Consider the following 26,586-nt stretch of genomic DNA (forward strand, 5'->3'; position numbering starts at 1 on the left):
AAACTAATACAAAGCTTTTGACAAGTTTTATTGTGAAATATTGGATTTAGAAAAAAGTACAAAATGTCAACAGTCAGATGTGTACAAGTACAGTATTTCAATAGTCTATACATGTGAACAGCTTAACAGGTTCACTGCAGAATGCATATTTAGACCAATACAATCTAAAAAGGACTGCAATATTCACAAGCTATTAATACATAAATAACTTGAGCCAAAATGACCCTCACTGGTAATGCTAATTAATAGCTGAAAACAGGCTAAAAAGCACAATACGGCACACCATAGTATCTCCTTACAGGTCCACATTTAAAGAATATCAGCAATTTATGTCAATACACTACAGATCCAGGACTGAGACTCAATTACTAGTTTATACAATTGCAAAAAAATTAAGTTATAAAATAAGGGCATGTAAAAAAGAAGAGGGTATTTAATTAGGACTAAATACTGTGAAGCCCCTAAAAGGTTTCAGCCTTGGAATTTACAAAGCTTAAGTATTTAGATTTTCAATTTTTAATCTGTTACCTAAAAAAGGGGGAAGGGGCACCTTTCTTTTGTAGCAGCTCCAACAAGGTATAAGAACTATTACATAATTTATTTTAAAACCATAATGATCACTGTGGATTGACAAATGGCTATGAAACCAGAATATAAAAAATTATAAATTTTAAAGAAAGGTAACGACTATCTTATGAATTTAGCAAACCCTGCAAACATTAAAACCTGTGTTAAGAAGACATTATCTGTCATTGCTTCGAGTACTAAATTTAGCAAGATTATTGCATGAAGATCTCATAAAAATAAACTGGTTTAATTTTTCTAAGTCTGACTGACTCAATCTTCTGTTATCACTTGAAAATTACCCTAGATTATGTTTCCAAACTGAACAAAGAGTTATTTGAAACCACTTTATGATGAATAATAGGAATAATCTACTGAAACATGACTCATGTTAAAACCAATTATTACAATCACCCTGTGTTCTGAGGAAAGACAATCTTCGATATGACATTCATAATCAATGCTTGTTTAAAAACAAAATCTTCAAAACTGATAAATTTAATAACAGTTTACTTGAAACAAATTTATCCTTACCCATAAACTCCTATGAGAAGGAACTCTTCCACTCTATACAGTATATCTAGCAATGCTTGAAGCTTTAAAATTGAAATAAAAGTCTGAACTGGAATTTATTAAGTAGATCAATTCCATTACAGGCTGAAAACCACTAGATCAGAATGTAATTAGTCAATAACTTCACATAACCTATCTCACCCTACCTTAACCTTTTATAGACAATTTTAAAGACTCTGATATAATTTTCTTATAAATAGTGCCTGAATCTTACAGTAGATTCCAATCTATTCAAAGATAATCACAGATTGACTTAAAAGTTATTTAATTTTTTCCAGATTTGCTTTAAACTTACAAATTAAGTATGGTGTACATAAATATTAACTTAGATAACCACATATTATAGGGAAAGCAGATACATGGATCACTGCAGAAAAATTATAAATTTTTATAAAAGAAAAATAAAGCAAAACATGTAACTCACAAAATATGAATATGAAGCCATATGACATAAAAAATAAAATTACTCTATCAGAAGTGATTTAAAATTAAATCTTTGGGGAAGTATTTTAACATAATTAAATGAATTCAATGACCAACAGCTTCCCACATCACACAGAAACAAACCACAAAATCACGTAAAGTCTATGTGCATTATCAGTTCTTAATGCAACCTCAAACATTTTACTAGCAACTCTGATTTCCTTTTGAAATAGGCTTCTGTACATATACATTTATATACAAACATTTATTAAACATGATTTTAAAACAAACTATGTACAAAAGATCAGCATTCCTATAAATAAAACATTAGGTGGCAAAAAGGCACTTGTAAGTAAAAATCTACAGTAGTTTTTATAAAACAAAACACATTTTACCTTGGATACTGTACAATAAACATTAATTCCTATACCAATAATGAAAATACTAGTTTACTAACTAATGTTAATGATGTAACTTTTAAAAACATATTTACATATACTCTGAAGTTCATTTAATAAAAGCACCATGATTCTCTCCTAAATTCATGTTGATGCAAAGTAAAAACAATTACCAAAAAACCAGTGTTCACCATTTTCCTTGTTTAAAAGTTTTTGTATTTCTAAATTGAAAACTGTTAATCTGAAGTTAGCATAGTGTAAAACAAAAAACAAACAAACCCAAAACCCTGCTGCTCTGACTTCTTACAACCATACCTACCCTATTATTGCATGTTGCATTTTATAAAGAGCACTACTCATGCACTCCTTTACAACTGTTTAATACTATTGCTGGCAAAAAAGTTCCTGGATATCAAATAATTAAAAAGTTACTTCAAACCAGTTGAAGTTTTATTTGAATGTTTTACAACTTAAAAAACGCTGTATATCAGTTACAAAAGTGAATAGGAAACACGCCAATTCATTTGGTGTGCAAAAATAGTTTTCCACTACACAGAATTTAAGGGCTTCACAGAACTTTTTTCAAATTTACATTTTCAGCAGAAACAGTAAATGAATAACTACTTTTTCAAGGGGATGTTAGTATGCTTCCACTTTTGTCAAACTTTTTACCCTTTGACAATGCTGCAACCTGTTTAAGTAGTTCTCTGTTTTTGGCCTGTGGGAGACAAAAACATTGAACATTAAAAAGGTTTGAAATATTATTAACACATGCTGAAGAATACCACTTATTTAATGCTGTCCTTTTTACTTATAGAACAAGATTTCATTAAAACACTAACAGAATAAGTGAAAGAGTTGGTATATTTCGGTTCATCTCTTTAACGTTGGATATATACAAAGAAAATTCTAGGTTGGTTTATCAGCCCCCTTTGTAAATGTCAATATTAATATAATTGCTGTCCAGAGACATAATCAGTTACAAAAAAGGCAACTTAAAGTGAATCTACTTAAAAGAGGATCAAAATTTCAAATAGGGAAAGTTTGGCTCTTCATCTTAAAAACATGAAATGAAAACTATTTTATTAATAAGTTTTATTTCATAATTAATAAGATTAAATGACTCAAGTGATGATTCCGGAGGATATTTCTGACAAACTGTACAGTCTTTCATTTGATGTTTACCTATTTATAGAACAAGTGTAAGAGGTCCTCTTTGCAAAAATTTTCAGACTTTATCACTTTGCCAAAGGGACTCTCTTAACTTAATGATATTCGAATAATTACTTTTTTGAAGCACCCGTCAGAACCACCCTTTCTGATCTTACTTTTGTTCCTTTAATTGCCACATAGTCATTTGGTATTGGCCTTGATGTATGTAAACTGAGCAGTTACACATCATCACTGTTTTCAGTTTCATGAAAGGCTGAACTTTTTTTTCAAAGACTCAAAATTTCACTTTGCTATCGATCTGAGCTGAATTTGCACTCAAAACATTCCATCGACCACTAAGAAAGACTGTGTCCTTGAGCCAATGTGCTACGACAGTCACTAGTGTTTAGTGAGAAGGAATGTGTAAGTAGGGACCTTCAGTGAATATTTTCATATTTTGACTGCCATTGTCTCCCTATACAGCCCCTTAACTGTGCAAAGGTAGATAATAAGAACCCTTCATATAAACAAACACACTAATGACCAAACACTTTTGGCATTTTTGAGCCAGAATGGGGAGAGTGTTGACATCAGTTTGGAATCTGAGCACTGCTCTAAAAATAAAATTTTAAAAGATATCCTCTGGTTTACATTTGAAAACCATTTTCCTTCACAGGTCTAAATATTTTTTATTATCTACATAGACTTTTTTTAACCTCAGTACTTCATCTTCTACTCTAATTTTAGCCTTTGTATAGCAAAGTTACAGCCTGCCTCTTCTGTATACTCTCTTAAAGCAATTCCACGAAATATTAACCTTTTCCAGGCTTTGTTCTTCCACTCCCCCACCCTTCTCCAATCAAACTCTCCCTACTTATTACCTACGACCTCCAAAATGCAAATATTCTTAGAGCTATCTTATATTTGCAAATCAAATCACTCTTTATGTTCAATGGCACGACCAACAGCATTTCTCTATTCAACCATTATTAAATAATTAAGGTGGTAATTAAGAGTTTTAATTTCAATTTCTAATTTAGAAAACCATCAAGAATTTCAAAGGATTTTTATTTTCTCCTTAAAAACTAAGCGGTTTGAGAAACTCAGAACAAATCAATGAGAACGCCTGGCAGTTAGCAAAAGTCAGGTAAGCACACTCATGATCAATTGGTTTAACCTGTCCTAGTCAATGTGGTAGTTTTAAATTGTTTTTCTTTTTATTGTTAGCTACATGTTATTTAATTTATAACAGACTCACTGGCTAAAATAGGAATTTTAAGAAACAGAAATTTTAAAATACAAATTACGGAAGGGCATAAAAAAAGGATATGTCTGCAAATTTGCCTCAAAGAGATCTCCATCAGATCTGTACGTTACATTTATACACAAGTATTTATACTGACATACCAAATTACTAAAACCTTAATCTTCAAATTATCTTTTCTCAATCATCATTAAGAAACAAAAAATATCAATGAGTTTATAATTTTCATATTCTAAATATGAAATATAAGAATTCAAATATTAGGTATTGAAAGCAGTTTTTCCTTTTAATTCTTTAGCAGCTAATTTTCAATCTGCATTTATATATTCAGTCTCCTAATCACACCACTAATAAATTTATTTGCTGATAAATTATATAAGAGAAAAGTCTTCAAGAAAAAATAAACAGTGCATCAGTTGTTAACTGGAGTTAAGTCCAAATCTGTCTTATTCTAATTTAGGTCAATTAAAAATATATTTTATAATGTAACATTTAAATATATATGCATTTAAAATTTTTTATCCTAATATTACTTCTTTATTATGCACCTTGCAAAAATCAATTAAATTAAAAACTCTTAAGCAAGTTAAATTAAAAATGTCTAGAAATGCTGGCCTAAAGGAAAGAATATCTGGATTAAGAATCATACAGATCCTGGCTCTGCCTTATCTGTTACATAACCTGGAGTCTATTTTCTCACATGTAAAACAGAAACTTCACCTCCCACTTCAACAGTTGACAGAACTAATAAAATACATAAAACAGCCTGACACAGTGGCTGCTGCATATAGGCACTCAAACGTTAGTTCTCTTTCCCCTTTTATCAACTTATCTCCTAAACAAAAGGTAAATGTTTTCATTTGGTATTCTTGATATTTTAGATAATTTGGGTTGTTTGGGGTTTTTTTTTTTTTGGTATTTTGCACAATTTTTTCTTGTGATGCTCAGTGCTTATTTCCCAGGTTTGATAGTTAAAAATGTTTTGAGAACTATTAGGGCAAGGTAAATTTTCTGCTATAGGGTTCAGTTTCTTATTATCACAAAAAGAAAAATAGTTAACTATGTTTACTCATCTAGGTAGAGAACTCCACTAGTACACAGGTGCTAAAGGGAGTGGGGTTAAAAGAGGGTATTTAACTGTGACGGAATATCTCCAGCAATAACACAAAAGATATAGGGAAGTGGTCTGATAACAAGGATGAAATAAAAAACCTGAGTAAGCTGAGGTGGTGGGAGGCAGTGTAGAAGAGGAGAAAGCATAGTTAAATCTGAGTCAGAAGATGCAGGTTTCTATGTCACTTCTGATTAATTATGTGACCACAGTTTCATCTGTAAAATGGGAATACCACATAACTCAAAGTTATTCTAAGGAGCAAGTAAGACAGCCTGTGTAATATCATGTTGAAAATGTCCTATTTCTATATAAATATTAGTTACTATTCTATTATATGAAACTTCAGCTACCAACCAAGAGGAGGAAGGCTTAAGACACCAATCAGGCTAAGACGTCAAAGAGAGGTTCCCCTGTGCTTACAGCTACAAAATAAAACAAGAAACTGCTCTTTTGAACAGTGAGAAGTAATAAGTTTTATCATATTTAACTACTGCTCACCGTTTTTCTGTTACTTCATTCTGGATATACTCCAGAGATCTGGTTACAACACATTAAATCAGAGATCATCATGCAGATTTTGTTTCCAGGTAATCATTCAGCATTAATAACTGAATGAGAAAAATAAGAACATCATAAAACTAATACTTGCTGGTGGATGATAAACAGTAACATACAAGAAGCCCAATATATGATATGGGCAATCTCTCAGGACAGAGGGCAGATGGGCATTTCCATCATTCAATCACCACTCATTCAAGAAATTATCTGAATACCTACTACGTGCCAGGTTCTATATACAAGGTTTCTCTTCAAAATTCTTTGAAATAGTAAGATTAGCATTAAGACTAGGCAACCTGTACCTTGAATTTCAACAGGTTCCTATATCCACTTTACAATTTTACTCAGTTTAAGCTACTTTCAATGAAGTATGAAGAATACAAAACCAAAAGATAGTAATAGCAAATATCCCTTGGTGTTACAATGTTAAAAAAAAACGCAGTATTAATTCCTTCCTTCTCAAGCTGCACTCTCCCTCAAAAGTCTAAAGCCTATGTGCTGGCATCTTCTATGCTTCTAAGACTTAAAACTTCTGAACTTTAAAAACCCAGTTAACCAAAGATTAATTCTACAAACGTCAGAATGCATAAATCAACAGAATGTGTAATTAATTTAGTGTGGACTGATTTCTAAATTTATAAAACCTAGGTGAGAAAAGGCTTAAATAAAGGAATAATCTGTATCACTTTGGATGCTCTCCATCTCTGCATGCCAGACATCACACACTACCCTCTCTGTCACTGTGGTGGCTCTTGGCTTCACCATTCAGTTGTCCTGTATATTGAAATCCTACTGAGTATATTTTGCAGTACTTGGAGGATGACCTAGATCACTAGAGGCTCTCTGCTGTGGCATACAGAACCCTATTTGGCACCCTAAAAATCACAGTACAAAGGTTTAAAGTACACTCTTTTGCCTTGCATCACTGCTTGCAGCATAAATTTTCTCCACTTGAGGTCCCTAAGAATTCGTTTTGTACACCTACCTCCCTTCCCATTATCTGGGAGGAAATAGGAAGAATGATTGCGCAATGTACTAAAGACCTTATTTTCACCTTAGTTTCATGAATCTGATTTTTAATTTTTTGTTTTTCATCCAATGATCAGTTGAACATACTCCAGTAATATCCTCCTCTGAAAACCCCATTTGAAGTTTAGGCAAGTTTTCAGAATTAATATACTGAATCTCCTATCAAGTGATTTCAAGCAATAACTTTTTGTGTGTGTGTGTGTGAGGAAGATCAGCCCTGAGCTAACATCCATGCTAATCCTCCTCTTTTTGCTGAGGAAGACCGGCCCTGAGCTAACATCTATTGCCAATCCTCCTCCTTTTTTTTTTCCCTCAAAGCCCCAGTAGATAGTTGTATGTCACAGTTGCACATCCTTCTAGTTGCTGTATGTGGGACGCAGCCTCAGCATGGCCGGAGAAGCAGTGCCTTAGTGCGCACCCGGGATCCAAACCTGGGCCGCCAGTAGCGGAGCGCGCGCACTTACCCGCTAAGCCACGGGGCTGGCCCCTCAAGCAATAACCTTTAATGGGAGCAGGATTAAATCAATGCTGAAAATGCACCAAATATGCATAAAATAGGGATCCCAATACCAGTCTAAGACAATGAATACTATTAACCAAGTTTAGCTCTCCTTGCCTAACAGTTTACATAAATAATGTCATTTACCTGAAGTTGTTCCACAGTTTCTTTGTGAGCTTTTTCCATACTGTTCATCTTTGTTCTCAGGTTTGACTCTTGGTACTGAAAGTCTGCCTTTAGTTCAGTTAACTGAGAAATTAAAAAATATATATATATGTATATGTGTGTATATATAGCTATGCACATACACAAACACATCACTTTAAATATCCTTTACAACAAACTCAGAATTCAATACAAAAGTGCAAGATGTTAACAGCAGTTTCCTGAGTTTTATACCTTATCCGGAATTTCTGTTTTGTGAAATGATGAATTCTATCTACTTTACTATAGTATAATTTTAATGTTAATATAATATTGAACCATCAAGTAAAACTTTTGAGAAGTTGCCTTTTTTTTGAGAAGTTTGGCTTGATCTATTTAAAGGTGGCTTCACTGGACACAGAGTTTGGCAACTGGTATGCCAAAAGGAAAGCTTAATGGCTAATACCTTGGACAATGCTTCAATTAAAATGTACTTCATGTTATATATAAACAAAGTAAACATTAACAGGGATTTGAGGTTAAAATAATCTTTCAATGATAAAAGAAAAAAGTTTCACACTGGGCAAGTACAAAGACGAATGGTCTTATCAACCAAGAGCTATACTGCTTTTATTTTAAAACCTTTATGTCCAGAATTATGTACCCAATACCATCTAAGATTTGAGGTAAAAATGGAGAAAAAAGCACAGAAATACAACTAATACGGAATGAGGAAGGAAATGGGGTTACTTTAAAATTTGGGCTAAATTAGACATAAGAAATAAACATAAGAAAAAAGTCAGTGGTTTGAGGAAGCAAGGAAGGCTACATGACAATTTTTTCATCAATATCAATGATATACACAACAACACAAAATCTCATGACTTCAAATTAAAAAATAAGTTAGTATATAATTTCATTATCAGAACCATGCAGAAGAAAGGTTCTGGTTATTTTTAAATGGTTTTCATTAGGTGAACTTTAAAGGTTTGCATGGTTTTTTTAGTAATTATCCAGTAACTAGTAAACTGAAAGATGCACAACAAAAACAGAGAAAGGAAGTCATGGTGTGCTATATTCTTATTTTCTGAATAAAAGCCCTTGCTTTTGTCAAACTGAAAGACTAACTAAATTCTCTCTCTGTTTTCTATATTACAAAGGAATTCCTGTTCTGAAATGCCAATTCACATCAGATCAGCTAAGATAATTATTCTTGTCACACTGTAAGTTGCCTCTGGATTATGAATTGCTGGAAGATAAGGATCCTGTCTTATTTATTTATTCATTTATCTTTGTAACCTCATGATCTAGTTTGTGGCTGGCTCTAGAAGTAAACTGAAATAAATTTAAGAAAATAACTTGGCTGTCTTAGATTTACATTATAAGAAAAAATGGCAAATATGTAGCTATTTTAGGCTTACAATTGTTATTACCTCATAACACCACTAATTTCCATCCCCATTAGTGTTCGTTTTTAAAAGAGGAACACTAAAAAGAGCAGAAAACCTGCAACTAACTGCGCTAATATAGAATAGTCATGCTAGAAAAAGAAAAAAAATTTAAAAAAGACAAAATTCTACAATTCATTACTACTTGGTTTTGGAATCCTTGGTATTTTATAATAAACTTAACATTTTATTCAACTCTTATCTAGGTTAATACAGATCTTCCTGCCTTTGTGCAACAGAAATGTCTCTAAAATTTTGTGCATAAAACAAATTTCCATAAAAGCTCATTAATTCAAAAAATTCTGCTGTTAATCAAAAAGAACCATAAAAAACAAGACACTCATAACTATGCTATTTTTTTATCTTACTTCAATCTGAAATTTCATATACTGAATTTGCTTAAATTAAGATACAAATGTATTAAAATAAATTTAAATCCACTAACCACCAAGGTGTGGGAAAATGTAACACAGAAGTCGTTGAATGACAGAGGTAAAAGCCAGCTCAGACTCAAGCACGACTATGTATGGTCAGAGAAAGATAATTCATATACATATTTATAATCATATCTTGTTCATAGTTTTAAAAAGAACGTTTTTCATGGTCTCCTATTACATAAGATGTTTGAAATAGGTCAAACTAGATAGTCTAGGACCATAAAACAAGTACAAAAGTAGGTTCTACCCTCAAAGGTGACCAAATATCAGTAACAGCAGCTATGACCACTTATACATGCGAGGAGCTGTAGCAAGTACTTTACATTTTCATTTAATCATAACAACCATCCCATGAGATGGTACTAATACTCTCATTTTTAAAAGGAGAAAACTAAGTCCCAAAGATGTGAAAGCATTCTGCTCAAGTTCACACAGGAAGTGTTAGAACTTTGCACTAGACAGACAACATATTTGACACTCCTGTTGATCCAACTGATAAACCAAGTTCCAATACACCTACTTCCTACAAAACCATCTTAGACACCTATTGTTAATCACGGATTACCACACAGGAAATTTCCATAGCATTACTTTTCACCAGCTATTTGATCTGGATTGAAATACATACATGATTGGTGTATCAAAGACTATACTCATTTTCTTATATCACAAGAATTCACGTAAGATTCCATTTACATTTCATTTTCAAATTAAGACACTAGACCTATTTTTAAGTTACAGGCTTACTGAAAACTAATGTTCAGAAATTTTTATAATTCTATTTAGCTCTCATTTAATTTTCAGACCTGAAATTCTGAAAGACCATTTTTATTTATCTTTATTAGATGGCTTAGGTTCCAATTTGGGCTTCTGTAAGTCTTATAAGAATCATGCACAACAAACATTACCAAATTATTGAAGGAAGTGTAATAAAATTTGCAATTATCAAGCAAGAGTCAAGATGTAAATCTTACTAGGTTTCAGTAAAACATGTTCTTACCTTTTTATCTTTTTCTAAAATGGTCTGGTCTCTCTGTTGTAAGAGACGTTTAAGTGACATCACCTCTTCTTTCAGTTGACTTATAAGGACAAAATTGTCTGTTCCCCCACTATCTGCTGACTGATTTATAGAGCTACTAAAAAGAAAAAAGTAAAATACAGTTAAATGAAGGAGAAGGAAAATTAGCAGGTGTTCAAATTGCATAAATTAGACAATTCCACAAACATCCTTAAGGCTAATGCAAAAAAATATGTACCTGACAGAAATGGATGCAACTGGCAAATTACCTTACTAATGGCACACATTACATACACCTGCAGAAATATAATTCAGTATTAGCTTTTAGGGGGTCAATACTTCTAGTGTAAAGCAATAGGCAGCCAATTTGTACAGTAACATCAGCAAACTTTTGGCTAATGAACTAAAACAAAGTCACGCTCATAATACTTTAAATCTAAAAACATTTTCCAAGCAGGTCAATTTAAAATGTCACAATTAGATTTGTGTTTCATTGAAGAATAATTAAGACAAAGAGAATGTTCTCTATTCAGATTTGTTTTCCTTTTTTCAAAACCCAAATTTACTCCCCAAATAGAACAACATAGTTCAGTGCCACTTTATCGCCAAAATTAAGTTAAAAAGTTTTAACTGATTATGTTTACTCTTCTAGGTGACTCAAAGAAGTCAATGTAGAAGATTTTCTATTCTTTTACCTAGTAATAACTGGCAATCAACCATAACTGTTCAACTAAGTTGAATTTTCACAGCGCTAAAGGAATTCATTTTTACCTATCTCCATTAGATGGCTTAGATTCCAATTTGGGCTTTTTCTTTGGAGTTTCATTCTGAATTGCTGCAGAGGATTTATGGCTGAAACCAAACATTAATAAGAATAATTAGAGTAAAAAGGGCAGAGGCATCAAGTGATAAGTTCTTCTTCCCCTAAAATATTACCAAACATCATTGATTTTTTAAAAACCTAAGTAACAAAGTTAAAGGGATATCACACTTTAAAAAATATATTTCAAAACACTTCAGAAAATATGTTAACATATTTACCTCTGTTTCCACAGTCCCTGCTCTTGTTCTGGACTCAGATTGCTGATTCTGAAAAATATATAAATGACATCTAATAACAATATTTACTTAATACATCCACATTTAACAGCATCCTTCCCAATAGAATCAAATTATATATGTTTATAACCTTTTGTCCAGAGAAAGGCATAATCAATTAAGTTTTAAGACTAATAAATATGGAATAAATCACATTCTACTGAGATAAATTTTAATCAAATAACTACCAGCCATCTTAGGTACAACAACAGGGACTGAATTTTCTTTTTAATCAGGACTTCCATAATTCAGTTTAACATCATACTAACGGTTGGGGTATACAACCATGAAAATCACAAAAGGGTTCTATAATCATAAAGTCTGAGAATCATCATACTTAGGCTGCCCTTACTATGTCAGACAGAAGATGTTGTATCTTCCAAGTTAAAGCCTTCCTAATAAGCCTACATGGAGATTCTTCCTTTGGAGTTAACTCAAGTTGCTCAGAATAGTATGTGAAGTTGAACCAGGAAATATCTTAATTTCTCTGTTTCTTTCCTAGTTTTCCTAAGAACCCTCTCCAAAGTCTCTAGATCTTTCTTTAGTCAGTACTCTAGAGAAGTCATGCTGAAAATATTGGGAAATCTCAGTCACAACTGATTTTACTTTTACTTATAATTACTATAATACTACTACTTTTCCATTATGCCGTAATACTAATAACCACTTTATAATTCACTGTGAATCCTACATACTTTTCTCCTGTACTTGCAGATTAGTTAATTCTTCATTAACCCTTAGTTTATTGACTCAACATGTATAGAGCATCTCCTATGTACCAAACATCATGTATTTATACAAAATAAGAGATGTTAGAAGATCTGGGCTGTGTGACCTTTCGTTTGTTACTTAAATTCCCTGAGCCTCAGTTCCCTCATCTGTGAAATGGGATTAATACATACCTTTTAGGGATATGAGGATTAAATGAGTTATGTATATAAAAGCACTTAGTACAGCACTAGCATATACACAATAAATAGAAATTATGTACAGATGTGTGTGTATATAAAATTTACTCCTGTTTTAGCTGTAGAAGTTTTTTAAGCAAAAGTGAAAAATACACCATGTTCTCAAGAATCAGCTGTAAATAAATATCAAGTTGGGGAAATCATTCTGTAATTCTATGAACCTGAGTTTTTTTTGTTTGTTTTTTTTTTGGTGAGGAAGACAAGCCCTGAGCTAACCATCTATTGACAATCCTCCTCTTTTTGCTGAGGAAGATTGGCCCTGGGCTAACATCTGTGCCCATCTTCCTCTATTTTATGTGGGATGCCTGCCACAGCATGGCTTGGTAAGCTGTGCATAGGTCCACGCCTGGGATCTGAACCCATGAACCCTAGGCTGCCGAAACGGAGGGCATGAACTCAGCCACTACGCTACCGGCTGGCACTGAGTTCTTTTTTTGAACTTGTGGCAATGAAAGGCAACTCTACTGAGGAATTAATTGCCATTTTGTTTCTTTCACAAATTTCACTCTAAGTATTAGCAAGCTATATAATCACGTAAATTAACAGCACTATGCACATGTCAAAGTGAGAACAATCACACTTTTAAGGATTTAACAAATACACTTGGAATTCTCATCTTGTTTTCTGTGGTGGGCCATTCCTGGATCCAGATAGACCTGAATTTCTTCCCTCCTCCCCTTCCCCCCATCACTATATATCACAATATGTATGCTCCTCATAATCGTTCTAATCTACTGAACTTAGAATAGGACCCCACAAATTGGTTGCCTACTCGTCAAATGATCTATATCCATCAAATACAAAATAGCATTTGTATTTCTTAAATAATCAAAAGAAAAAAATTAAAGGTCAATACCATCCTCTCCCTTTACTTTTGAAATTTGTCTTTCAAAAGATTAAGTTACTGTCACAAAATCTGACATTATAAACATACTCAGAGTGTGTCCTTTCACATCAAGCTAAGACAAATTTATCTGTAAAGGACAGGAGAAAGGTACATTTTGGCTGGGTCTTAGGAGTAGGTCTGACAGCTACCATTATGGTAGTTATTTTATCATATTTTTTCTTAAAGCAAGAAGCAAAAACAAGGAAGATTTATGTTCTTTTGCTCCCTGGGATACTCTGATATAAAGACCACAAGATTTCTTCAAAATAGCCAGATTAGAAGTCAGTATGCAGTCTACCACTGCTACATCTATGAAGCACTACAAGACTGTAGGGCATGTGGAAAAATTGCTACTGAAGTAAACAACATCAGTGCCTCAATAAAACCTCATAATCTAATATGTGCTTGCCTATAATTTAGAATCAAATCTTGTTAATTAGACAGAACTATATTATATTCCAAAAATATCATTATGTGTTCCTAAATGTGGTAGGCATCAGTTTTCTATAAATCAAATTATGTTTTAACTATCTAGAACTTTAAAGACTCACAGAGAAATCTGGGAAAAAACAATGAATTCTTCTGAAAATCTGTGTGTATCATGTCCCTGTTTTTTCCAGTTTAATTTGTGTGTCTGTGTTTTAATATTTTTGATTTTTCCATGAAGACTAAAACCACATTTAAAGAAACCCTTGTAAGTTATTATTACTATGTAACTTTCAACCCCCAAGACATTTTAGAAATCAAGTAGTTGTTTATATTTGAGTAGAGCTCCTGCCTATGTGTTTCACAAAAAATAGCAAACTAGTTGAAAAAAAAAATTTCTCACACTTTGGGAACCTTCAAGATTTAGAATGCTTCTATCGTGGTCACAAACGATAGTGTTACAATCTGTTCTCCAAAACTAATGAACAAACATTTCCTAGTCACTGGTTTAAATGTCTTAACTAAAATAAATTAATGATAACAGAGGTAAATATAATTTTTACAAGTAAAATCCTAACAATTATTTAAACAAAAAAAGAATATTGACGCTTTTGATAACACCAATCAATTAAGTATTAACTCTGATGAACTTGTATTTTGACTTCATGATATGACCATAATTTTGTATAATTCCCTAAATGTCCTATCTTTACTATTACGGTAAACAGCTAAACACACTCCACGTGGCTAATTTTTTATACTGAATGAAGTGCAGAAACAGCCCTAGACACTCAAAAAGCTTACCATGTACAACGGAAACTAGACTAGCACATAGCTAGAATGTGCAAAAAGTTAAACACCAATACATGGCTTTAAAATGCCAGGGAGGATTTTAGAAAACATGATTTCAAGTACTTACTTGTGATGGCTACTGCTGTGACGATGGTGATGATGATGATGGTGATGATGTTTTGAATGATGCTGGTCTTTCTCAGTAAGAGACGAAGAAGATGAATTTGAATGTGAAGATCCCAGGCTCTTCCTTTGTTCTTTCGTCTTCTGTAAAACTCTCTTGTATGATAAAGTACAGAGCCAGCATAACAACTTTCCATCAACCTTTTTTAAGAAAATATCTGTATTACATTAAATGTACTTGTAAACTGGAAGTGAAACCAGCTAAGATAAACTGTTCAACTTCTAGCTATATTTCACACATGCATACACACAGATTGCTGCAAAATGGAAGTAAAATTAGACTTTTCTGAAACTTGGGAATACGCTTGTTTGGAGGATCATAAAATTGGTGAGGAGGAGATATGGATTTCCATTAGAGGAATTCTTTAATTTGGAGAGAGAAACTTTTTTTATTACTGGACAAAAGTGTAAATCTTATCCATGCACTAGCCTGAATTCTTTTTTTTTTTTTGTGAGGAGATCAGCCCTGTGCTAACATCCGCCAATCCTCCTCTTTTTTTGCTGAGGAAGACAGCCCTGGGCTAACATCTGTGCCCATCTTCCTCCACTTTATATGGGACGCCGCCACAGCATGGCTTGCCAAGCAGTGCGTCAGTGCGCGCCCGGGATCCGAACCAGCGAACCCCGGGCCGCCGCAGCGGAGCGCGCGCACTTAACCGCTTGCACCACCGGGCCGGCCCCTTGCCTGAATTCTTAAATCACTGTATAATTACTAAAATGACAATTTCCCACTACAGTAAGAACTGTTAATTTACAGAAAAAAGGAGAGCATGAATGACATATATAGTCCATCCTCATTATTCGCAGGTCGCTTATTTGCAAATTCACCACCTACTTGCTAAAATTTATCTGTAACCCCAAAATCAACTTGCTGTGCTTTTGTGATCATTCACGCATATGCACAGAGCAGCAAAAAATTTGTATAGACAGACAGCAAATGTTCCCAGCTAAGGTGGAACAAGGTGATGCTCTGTTGCTTTCTTCTGTCAGCTCTTACACTGTAAACATGTGTCCTTTTCACGGTCTATTGAGTGCCATCGTTTTGCATTTTGTGTTTATTGGTGATTTCACTGTTTAAAATGGTGCCCAAGTATAGTGCTAAAGTGATGTATGGTGTTCCTAAGTGCAAAAAGGCTGTGATGTACCTTATGTAAAAAACATGTGTGTCAGGTAAGCTTTGGTCAGGCATAGTTATAGTGCTGTTTCCCATGAGTTCATTCTAATCAATCAACAATACAAAAAAAGGTGTTTTTAAACAGAAACATACACAAAACGAGACTATGTATTGATCAACTGATCACGACGTTGTGACCAGAAGCAGGAACCTAACCCTGTATTACCCGTAGGAGCAATAGTTTGGTATTCGCTAATTCATGTTTACAGCAACATAACTACCATGAATAAGGAGAATCAATTGCACGTGTGTCAAGGGAGAGGCAAAGAGACTTGCCTCCAAAATTATTAAGACTAAATCTATAAAAATAAAATTAAGTTTCTATTTGTTCACACAAGAAGTGCTAGAGGGACATGTCTTACAACTAAGGTACATATATTGCTTTGGGGAGACCTGGGGGAACCCCTCAAAGAGACAGTCACCCTCCAAATCAACTGAAACTGATAGACAACAGAAGGCCTGTATGAATGCTAATCAGAAGAATGCCATATGCATACATATACTTTTTAAGTCACTGTAGGTAGAGAAAAACAAACAATCATTTAAATATGAGCCCCAAATCAAAAAGCCTAAGAGTAACTTTGAATTATTTGTGCTAATGTGCCATCAAGTATTTTTTCACACCAGCAACTTGAAGCAACCAGCAAAAGGGTAAGTAGCTGAATGGATTTAAAAGCAGTTACTAATCATCCTGAACCAAATGTTGGATACCCAAATAGTACTAAGTAGCCATCACAGAATATTTTTTGTAGTAATCTCAATTGATCAACATGAATCTACATATGACACTATTCCTGCACTTTCATCTAACTACCTGCTTTCAGGGACCCAAAGAATACATCAAGTCTCAAGAGTGTATTAATTATAATAACTTCCAACTTGGTTGGTGTTTTATTTAATTTCCAGATGTCATAACGTAAGTAATATACCTTTCTTCTTCCTTCCTCCTTCCGATCAAAAGCACATTGTTGTTTGCACTGCTCACACGTCTGAGGTGGTCCATATTTTTTTTCTGAATTTGTGCAACGCTGACACTTTGTACCAATAAATGCTGCAATTATGTTACAGTATTGACAAGGCTTAGGCTGAAAAACAGATAAACATTTCCTTTAATTGAGACATTTAAAAAAATTAAACATTTGCTGCATAAAATATACCCAGTGTACAAATATATTTCTGGATTAAGGAAACAGGCAAAAAATTTTTCTGTCAAGTATGCTGCCTTGTCGCATTCAATGACATTTATCATATTTCTATTCATTTACTAACATTTATTTCTAGAGCTATGAAACTTTTGTTATTCTATTGAATAGTTAAATGATCATGAGAAACATTATTTACGATTTGCATATCATGTTATACAATACAAAAGCTACACGTGAAAAAGGTCTCAAAGAATGAAAATAAATGTATGCGCTTATAGAAAAGTTTCATGTATCCAGTATATGGAGGAATAAAGTTTTACTAATTTAATATTCTGGTTAGCTTAATTACTATATCATTTATTCAAAAAACATTTAGCAACTTATCATCATATACAGGTACAGATGATTCAAGAAATACATACTATAGGTGAGTTTTCAACTTAAAAATATTGGCACAAGCACACTCAACATAAACTATAACAAACATACCTTAATTTTCTTTGATGTTCAAATGACAATTCAGGATTTTATAGAGCCTTAAGGCCAGCACTTTGACTAATCATGACTATAATATACCAATAATTTCTTCCCTGAAATATTCTGGTATGTTGAAATATTTCAGAACATAGCAATACATATTTTTTAAAAGGTCCATCATTGTGAAAAAGATTAATTGACCAGTAACAATAAAATGAAATGAAAATGTAAGACATACTTACCGTGCCAAATTGCTTCACATTTTGAGCACACTTCTTACAAATTGTATTAGTTTTGCTGAAAAGGAAATTGTATATAGATGATCAAATTTATGTAGCTTTCTGAGTACCTAGCACAATGTTGAACTAAAGCAAACAGTGAAAGAGAACAATTTGCTTTAGCAGTACTTAAAACTTACTCTAATATAGACCAAGGATTTTTTAGAAAATACAAACATAAGTATCTTTTAGGGTTGTATATTATCCAAATTTACTTTTCTTCCAACAGCTTAACATAAATGTTTTTACATATTTTTATTTTTTACTTTTTGTTAAACAAAAACTCCTAATGTTTCCTATCTAGTTTCAAAATCTTCACACTTGCCACTATTTAGGTATAGCATTACATACCAGTGCCTACCTTACCTTCCACTGGGCCTTCTCCACTATATGATGTCCACACCTACTCATGAAGAAATCATTTGTTCTTGTCTTAGGCTACTCTCTTGTATGTGCTGTGATTCTCTAAGAATCACCCTGTTAAAAGGTATTTGCTGGGGCCGGCCTGGTGGCGCAAGCGGTTAAGTGCGCACACTCTGCTGTGGCGGCCCGGGGTTCGCCGGTTCGGATCCCGGTCGCGCACTGACGCACTGCTTGTCAAGCCATGCTGTGGCGGCGTCCCATATAAAGTAGAGGAAGATGGGCATGGATGTTAGCCCAGGGCCAGTCTTCCTCAGGAAAAAGAGGAGAATTGGCAGATGTTAGCTCAGGGCCGATCATCCTCACAAAAAAAAAAAAAAAAAAAAGTATGTGCTGTTCTTCCACTGGTAACAAGTTACTAGATTTCACCCGGGGAAGGTAGTTGGTAACACTCAAGACCTCTTTTCATGCCCAAGCCAGCACTAATGTTCTGCCATTTTTTTAGAGCTCAATAGTAACTATCTATATTTGCATTTTTTTGTTAGCAAGGCTGTACATTTCTCAGGCGATAATTTATTCTTTATCTCCTCATGTGTAAACTGAAGTCTAGCTGTAAAATAACCATTAAATTTTTGTCAACATTCTCTCTCTCATCATGCATAAAAGGTTTACAACTTAAAATTTAAAAAACTAAACCATTTTTTTAAAAAAACTTGAATACAAACATGGGATTACAACCCCCAAGTATTCCTTACAGACAATACTTTGTCCTTAACAATCAAAAACTGTTCAGTATACAAACCTCTCTTGTTGAAATTCTGATCTGCAGTAAGTACATTTTACAATAGGATGTGCAATCCGACATTCCTGTAATAAAACAATATGTAATAAAACAATATATTAGTCAGTATCTATCTCAAAGTCCTAAATTTCACTTTTCTAGTAGAAAATTATTACCCAACCCAGTCAAATGTCTAAAACATCTATAAAATCTGTCCCCCGATGTAGACAATTGAGTGACTTATGTAAGTGGCCAATTACAGCACAATTCCTTGGGAAAGGCATAGGTGTCTTTGTCTTTATTAGATGTGGGGGGTATGCTGCAGATAAATTAAGCAAGCTGTCAGGGCCGACTTCAAGAACTGGTTAAATGTGAAACTACTTATTATTTTGCACCGTTGCTCACAGACAGCATCCCGGCTTTAATGGGATGGGAGGAGCTCCAAATCATAGAGCATTCTGTTCCCAAGCCAGTCGCTTCGCTTTCCTGGACAGGGAAGAAGGATGCCATCAGCTTTGCGGCTTCAGGTTCCTAGCAAGAAAGTGCAAAAACCGTCCCCCGCCTCCCGATGGAAGGAGAGGACAGACCAGGCAGAAAAACGAGATGAAAACATCTCCACCCCAGGGTCTCTGCAGCATAGACAGGTGGCTGCTTCACTCAGCCCCACCCCGGAGACCCCTGAACGTTATTGGGGCCCGGGCCCCTCCTGGGCCGCCTGGAAGATAGCAGTATTCTGTCTTCCTCCCAGGGGCCTTTCGCAGCTGATGCCCAGGTCCTCGGAAAAAGGGGTCCCCGGGTGAGAAGGCGAAGGCTCCAAATCCCTAAGGCGCCGGCGAAGGGCTCAGCGCTGCAGTGCAGCGGGCACCCAGCACCTTCGGGCTACGGCCGAGGAAACCCCGCCCGCCCGCCGCCCAGCGCCCACGGACCTTGCAGAGCTGCTGGCCCTGGGAGAGCTCCTCGAAGGGATAGCGCTGGGTACACTTGGTGCAAGCGTACAGGGCCGAGGCCGCCATCCTGCTCCTCAGTCTCCTCCTCCACCGCCGCCCGCTCCGAGGCGGGGCCCTACGGAGAACTCGGGCGCCGCAGCCGCCACCGCCGCCCGGGCCGCCGGCTCCTCCTCCTCCCCCTCCCCCTGCCTCGCGCCCACCAGGGCCTTGCTGCGAGATCCCAGGGCCCTGCGGCCGACGCCGTCTCCCTCCGCCTCCACTTCCGCCCCAGCCCACCAAGTGACGCCGACCCAGCCGCTCCTGCTTAGGCCCCGATAGCGGCGGAGGGAGACGAAGCAGATAGTTCTTTGCGGTTTAGCTGCGCGGCAGCGGATCCGCTTCCTTCTCGGCCCCCTTCCCCATCCCTGATTGGCTGGGGAGAGTACTGCGTCTCTCGGTCGCTCCTCCCAGTGCCTAACCCCGGCTACGCAGGGAGCTCCCACAAAGGGAGGAAGTCGCTGGCCAATAACAGCCCGACGCTCTCAGCGCGCGAAATCCGCTTTAAACTCGCCCCGCCCAAAGGTCCCGGTCGCGGCCATTTCTAACAGCCAGTGCCAGGTTTGGGTGAGAGCGCCCCAACCCAATTGGGCAAATGTTCGCGAAGGTTTACTCTCTGACTCTACTCTTTTTCCCCTGACTTCTATTGGTCCAAATCATTAAGCCCCTCCTAATTCTATTAGTTATTGGTCAAAAGGTAAGTACTTCACCTGGAGAGGCGTCCCCGAGTCAAGCTCACGCTCTCTCCGGCGTTAGTCCGAGAGAACCGATGGAGTGTTTGAAATTCGCATTCGCTTTTATCCTCTGTCAGTCATTCGATCCAGTTGCCACCGGAGACAACTCAACCCCTCACCCATGTTTCCTCCTCGAGAAGGCCCGCCCCTTTGTAGAGTCCCCCCTGAGCCATCTAGTATTCCGCAGCGTTACCCGTGCCGCAGTCTCAGCTACGCGCTACCTTGTGACGTCACCGAGGGAAGAGGCGGGTTCTCTCCTACTCCCGGAAGACGTCCGTTTTTTTGATTGGCTGTTCAAGACGTCCTTTAGGACGTGTCGCCCTTTCTGTGTGCGCTCTGAGCGTGGGCGTCCCTGTGGGGGTGTGTGGCTGGGGCTTCTGGACCTGGCACCAGCCACCTAGCCCCTTCCATCAGGGGTTCGGCTTAGGGTCGCCCCTGGCGGGCGGCTCTCGAATTTTGAAGAAAAGCACGAGAACTCGGACCGCTGCGGGGCTGCGGAGGTCCGCTGGGCAGGCAGGAAGATGGCGGCAGCGTCGGTCTCTGCGACTTCTGGTTCTCAGTTCTCGGTAAGAAGCGGTTGACGTTCGAATAAGCCCCATGTCGGCCCTAGCGCCTCTTTGCTTTTCCTCCCGCTTCAGAGAGCTCTTGGGCCAGCGTCTCACCCCATCCTGGGGAACGGCAGGCGACGCTGAGGTCGCCCCGTTCTACCCTGACGTCCAGTGCTTCTCTGTCGAGGCTCCTGTCTTCCACTGAAACAGGCCTGGCCCGGCTCTGTCCCCCATGCCCCCTTCACCTTTCGGCTTGGCAGCCCAGGTTGCCAAACATTGCCAGGGCTCTCTGGGATGGCTGTACCCACACGCTGGCCTGTGAAAACCTTTCTCCTTTGGTCACGTGGGTGTAACGGCCGGTCTTGGAAACGCGCCGCGAACAGGTAGGCGCGCTAGTCGGCTTACTTGGCAGCTGTGGCCGAGTCCGCAGCCTCTAGTGCATCCTCGTCGTTGCTTATGCTGATTCCTTTGCCTGCAGCTCCTCCCCCTCCTATCCTCCCAGTAACTTTGTTCTGTGCTTATCCTACCCAGAGCGCGCGCTTCCCACCTCCCACCTTGTTACTATGACTGCAGTGTGTAAATGCCGTTTTTGAGAGGCCACAGGGGGAAATGATCTTAAATACTGGTTTCCCCTCCACAAGGGTCATCAGCCAGTTCAGTCACTAATAATTGGCGAATTGGAGTACCGAACGCTTAGCATTTTGGGAACCGCGGCGTTAGGAACAGATAGGCAATAAATGTGAGGAGGCTGAAGTTAGAGCCATTATTTCTGTATTTAGCAGATGCTGAGTGCCTGGCACACTTGTAGACTCTAAGATTACGGAGATGAGTAGGATAGAATCCCTGCTCTGAAAGAGCAAAGCACTGAAGAGAAACTACACGTAATTAGATTATTACACAGTACAGTTTTTAATACTACCATACTAGAATAACCTGGGCGACAGTGATTAGCAGTGCTTGGGTAGGCTAGAGACAGTTTCCTAGAAGGGAAGATGGAGCTACCTGGATGATGAAGGAATCGTAAATGCTTGTGGCAAGAACAGAAAAAGGAAGGAGACAAAAGCATCACAGGCATTGTGGGGCATGTGACAAGACAATAGGTGCTCTTAGGAAACTTGAAATAATTTGGAATGAGTAGAGGTAGTGTGGAAGTAGAGTTGGGCTAGATGAATTGTAAACGTAGGTAAAAACATGAAAAAAGGATAGTGAGGGAAGAAGACAGGAGAATATCAGGGTAAAGTTATGTCATAGAAGCTAACGGGGGAAAAAAGTTTAGGGCCAGCAGAGTCACCTAGGGGAAGACACACTTCTCAGTTTCAGCTTTTGATGACTGTTGTCAGGATTTGTGATAATGAGGCCAGAAGTAACCTTCAGGGTTTCAGCAGAATGAGGGTAACAAGTTTGCAGAGAGTTTTGGGAAGAATAAGGACGAAGAATGAATGAAGCAATTGGAGTTGATTCAGGAATTAGGTCAGTAAAAGGGAAGATAAGAGAGACACTGTTAGACTGTTAGGAAGAAGTGTCAGTAAGTAGGTGGGTGAGATTATCTGCGTAGGAGTTGTGATTAAACTTAATTGGGAGAAGAGGGCTTTTCACTGCTCTGAAAATGTAGCACTGGGAGACTGCTCAAGGAATACTCTTATGAGTGTTGAATTCAGCTGCACTCTACCAGTGACTATCTAATGGTCAACCCTTAGTCTTTGAGGTAGCCTGGACAGAGATCCCATGGAGTGTTTAATAAGAAAGCATATATATTTTTATATGGTAAACTCAGCTTGAAAAGGATTCTAAATATCAAGGGTACACTAAGAATATCTAGGGCCCTTTACAAATCGAAGTATAACAACCTTCTTAGTTAACTTGACCTGCTACATCAAAGTGTCTAATTTGGAAGTCACTATGTCTCAAAGTAAAAACGACTAAATTTTGTTTATCAGTGTATAAGATATGAGCCCGCTTAGATGCTTTAACTGTCCTGTGAGAAATAGGGCTGGCATTTCCAGCAGAATTAAAAAAGCACTTTAGCTTAACAAACAGCTGATTGTAAAATAAGACAACACAAAAAGAAGACAACACAAAAAGACCTTTTAAAACTACAACATGAACTCAGAAGGCTATTCATATTCAGACTTCAGGGTTGTGAACTTTATCAATTAATATGTATTCAGCATGGAGCTAGCTGTAGTAAATAAAGGTGCTTTTACCAGGCAAGGATTTTTAACGGGTAGATTCACAAATAACATAGTTGTTAGGAAAGAGCTACCATGTAAATCTCAAATGTGAACAACATGGGAGTAGGTGATACATTCAAATGGCTTTTTTCAGTATTTCGCTGCAACAGCAGCAAGAAGAGTAACAACAGTGGGTAACATTTATTGTGCTATTGCTATGTATCAACTTCACTAGTGGAGAGCAGCAGGGAAACAACTATGATTGGGCATAATGATATTAAATAGAAGTACAGGCAGCACAGTGTTGAAAGAGAAGAATGTCTTTTCTGTCATTCCTTTTTTATTTTCCCCGTAACCATGGTCAACACCCTTCTGTCACTTTGGACTTAATGAGCTAATCTCATAATTGGTCTCCCTGGCTTTTTAGCCAGACCCTTTAACCGACCTGCTCCATATATCTCTTAAAAATATTTTATGAATATATCATAGATTTTATAACATTAAATATATAAAAAATTTATTTTTGAGAATAATAAAAATGAATAACTTCATGCCCCTTTTTGCATCGTCCTATTTCTCTGTCTTGCTCTCTCACACACATACACACACCACCATACACATTTTGAGATTATAATAGTATATGACACTTATATAGTACTGTCTGGCAGTCATTGTTTTAAATACTTTTCATATATTAACTCATGTAATCCTCACAATAATCTTATGAGATTGGCATCAGTATTTCCATTTTCAAATGAGCAAAGTGAGGCAAGAGAGGTTAAGTCAAGGTTATGCAACTAGTAAATGGCAGAGCCTCTTTTATATTTCTGTATAGTATAGTGTCTTGATGGCCTGTGGGGTTTTTAGGGTTTGTTCATTAGTTTGTGTGCCAGCTATTATAAACAATCCTGTTGTGATCATCCCTATATGTTCCACATGTGCAAAAATTTCTCTAGAGCAGCAGTTTTCAAAGAGTGGTCTTAAGACCTTAGGGGTCCCTGAGACCCTCCCAGGGGGTCTACAGTGTCCTTCCTTAGCCATCTGCTTTGTGGGAGACCAGATTTCCTTGTATGGATCAACCAAAACATCATGTCTGATAGGGTGAATGCAGAAGCAAATGTAAGAATCCAGCGGCTTTTTTTAAAGCCAAGAATTAAAGTGATTTGCAAAAATGTAAGAGAATGCCACTCTTTTCACTAATTTTTTTGGATGATATAGTTATTTTTCACTCAAAAATTATATTTATGGTAACATCATGGGTTTATTATTTTTAAATTAGTAAATAAATTTTCTCAGTTTTAGTTTTTAATATGATAAACATCAATAGATATAACCAACATAAGGAAAAGCTCTTTGGGGGTCTTCAGTAATTTTTACATGTGTAAAGGAGTCCCAAGACGAAAAAGTTTGAGAGGGGCAGCTCTTGAGCAGTGATTTTTCAAACTGCAGGTTGTGCTGTGGGTTACAACTTAGTAGTGGGTTGTGGACTATGTTTAGTGACTTAGGACACATCATTTTTTTAAAAAAGAGGAGAGAGAGAAAATAGTTCAGCGAATACACCTGAGAGTGAAATTGCTGGGTCATAGAGTTATGTGCATCTTTGGCTTTATTTGGTGAGGCTGAATTGTTTTCCAAAGTAATTGTACCAATGTGCATTCCCATCCACAGTCCCCATTAATCCATGTCCTCTTTAACAGGTGATATTGTCTCACTTAAATTTGTGCTAAGAGGTGAGTGTGAAATGATATCCTGTTCTTGTTCTCATTTGTGCTCTCCTGATCTTTGGTGAAGATGCACTTTTTTCTCCCATAACTTTAGTCTTTTGCGTTTTTTTTCTTCTATGAAATGCCTATTCGTGTCTTTTGCCTGTTTTCAATTGGTTTGTCTTTTCTGATTGATTTATAGTCATTCTTTTTTTTTTTTTTTTTTTTTGGTGAGGAAGATCAGCCCTGAGCTAATCTGCCAATCCTCCTCTTTTTGCTGAAGAAGACTGGCCCTGGGCTAACATCCACGCCCATCTTCCTCCACTTTATATGGGACGCCGCCACAGCATGGCCTGCCAAGCGGTGCGTCGGTGCGCGCCCGGGATCCGAACCGGTGAACCCCAGGCCGCCACAGCAGAGCACGTGCACTTAACCGCTTGCGCCACTGGGCCTGCCCCTATAGTCATTCTTTATGTGTTCTGGATGTTAATCCTCATTTGTTAGGAGTATTCTAAATACTTGTTGGCTTGTCTTTCTGTATCATCTTTTGTTTAATAGGAGTTCTTAATTTTAAGGTAGTAAAATGGATTTGTCTTTGCTTTTTATGATTAGTGCTTTTTGGTTAAGAAATTTTTCCTTATAGCCAAGGCCTTAATGATATTCTTCTGTATTTTTCTCTACAAATTTTAAATTTAGGGCCTTTCAGGTCCTTACTTCGCTTGAAATTAATATGTGTGAATGAGGTAGGGATCCAGTATAATGTTTTTACTTAAGATACACAGTTGTTCCAGCATTACTCTAAAACTCATCCTCTCCCTAATGGTTTGCAGTCAGTATATTGATTTACATATGTGTATGGGTGTGTTACGGGGCTCTTTGTTGCATTGTTCTATTTGTCTCGCCCTATGTCTATATTCACTGTCCTAATGATTCTCCTTTTTATTTGTCTGAGAGGGCAACTGTCTTCCTTGTTCCTCAAGAGAAGTGTTAGCTGTTCGTGATCCTTTGCTATTCTTTAGTAGAAATTCTAGAATCTGCTATTGTAGTTTCAATTGAAATTTCAAGTTCAATTTGGGAATAACTGATGCCTTTAGGATATTTATCCTTCTATCTGAATATGTTATTCCAGTTTTTTGGAACTTTATTTAACATTTTTCAGTAAAGTTTTATATTTTCGGGTCTTGGACGTTATTTGTTAAATTTATTTTTACTTTATTTTTTATGTTTTTGTAAATTGGATCTTCTAACTGGTATCTAG

The 26,586-nt window shown here is 36.8% G+C and overlaps 2 protein-coding genes across 6 annotated transcripts in view; one reads left to right on the forward strand and one right to left on the reverse strand.

Moving 5' to 3' along the window:
* Window positions 1-11: 11 nt before the first annotated feature.
* Window positions 12-21,202, reverse strand: FAM76B (family with sequence similarity 76 member B). 4 transcript variants are annotated; one of them, XM_087433620.1, is made up of 11 exons: window positions 20,116-21,202; window positions 19,595-19,720; window positions 19,211-19,275; window positions 18,013-18,067; window positions 17,078-17,233; window positions 14,919-15,115; window positions 11,663-11,710; window positions 11,393-11,473; window positions 10,604-10,739; window positions 7,722-7,823; window positions 12-2,676 (listed from the first exon to the last, which is right to left on the reverse strand). In XM_087433620.1, exons 1-11 carry the CDS (start codon window positions 20,200-20,202, stop codon window positions 2,587-2,589), a joined length of 1,143 nt encoding a protein of 380 aa, XP_087289746.1. In that variant the 5' UTR covers window positions 20,203-21,202; the 3' UTR covers window positions 12-2,586. The 4 variants fall into 4 exon arrangements, 3 of the variants coding, with proteins under 3 accessions (XP_087289746.1, XP_014640723.1, XP_004427481.1); XR_015552713.1 differs by lacking the exon at window positions 19,595-19,720 and adding an exon at window positions 5,987-6,096 and having other exon boundaries at window positions 2,590-2,676; XM_014785237.2 differs by lacking the exon at window positions 19,595-19,720 and having other exon boundaries at window positions 10,604-10,736; window positions 20,116-20,301.
* Window positions 21,203-21,281: 79 nt separating this feature from the next.
* CEP57 (centrosomal protein 57) overlaps window positions 21,282-26,586 on the forward strand; it is a 38,753-nt gene continuing 33,448 nt past the window's right edge. The window contains exons 1-2 of one of the 2 annotated variants that reach the window (XM_087433618.1): window positions 21,304-21,472; window positions 25,323-25,355. Coding sequence is in view for 1 of the 2 variants with exons in the window: in XM_004427422.3 (XP_004427479.1) it covers window positions 21,428-21,472 (45 nt within the window). In the remaining variant the exon portion in view is untranslated. Of the gene's footprint in view, window positions 21,473-25,322; window positions 25,356-26,586 lie in introns of both variants that reach the window. The other variant, XM_004427422.3, reaches the window with a different exon arrangement.

Source organism: Ceratotherium simum, chromosome 7 (assembly GCF_057802395.1).
Source record: "Ceratotherium simum simum isolate JZ-2026a chromosome 7, ASM5780239v1, whole genome shotgun sequence".
In the NCBI taxonomy this organism is placed as follows: Eukaryota; Metazoa; Chordata; class Mammalia; order Perissodactyla; family Rhinocerotidae; genus Ceratotherium; species Ceratotherium simum.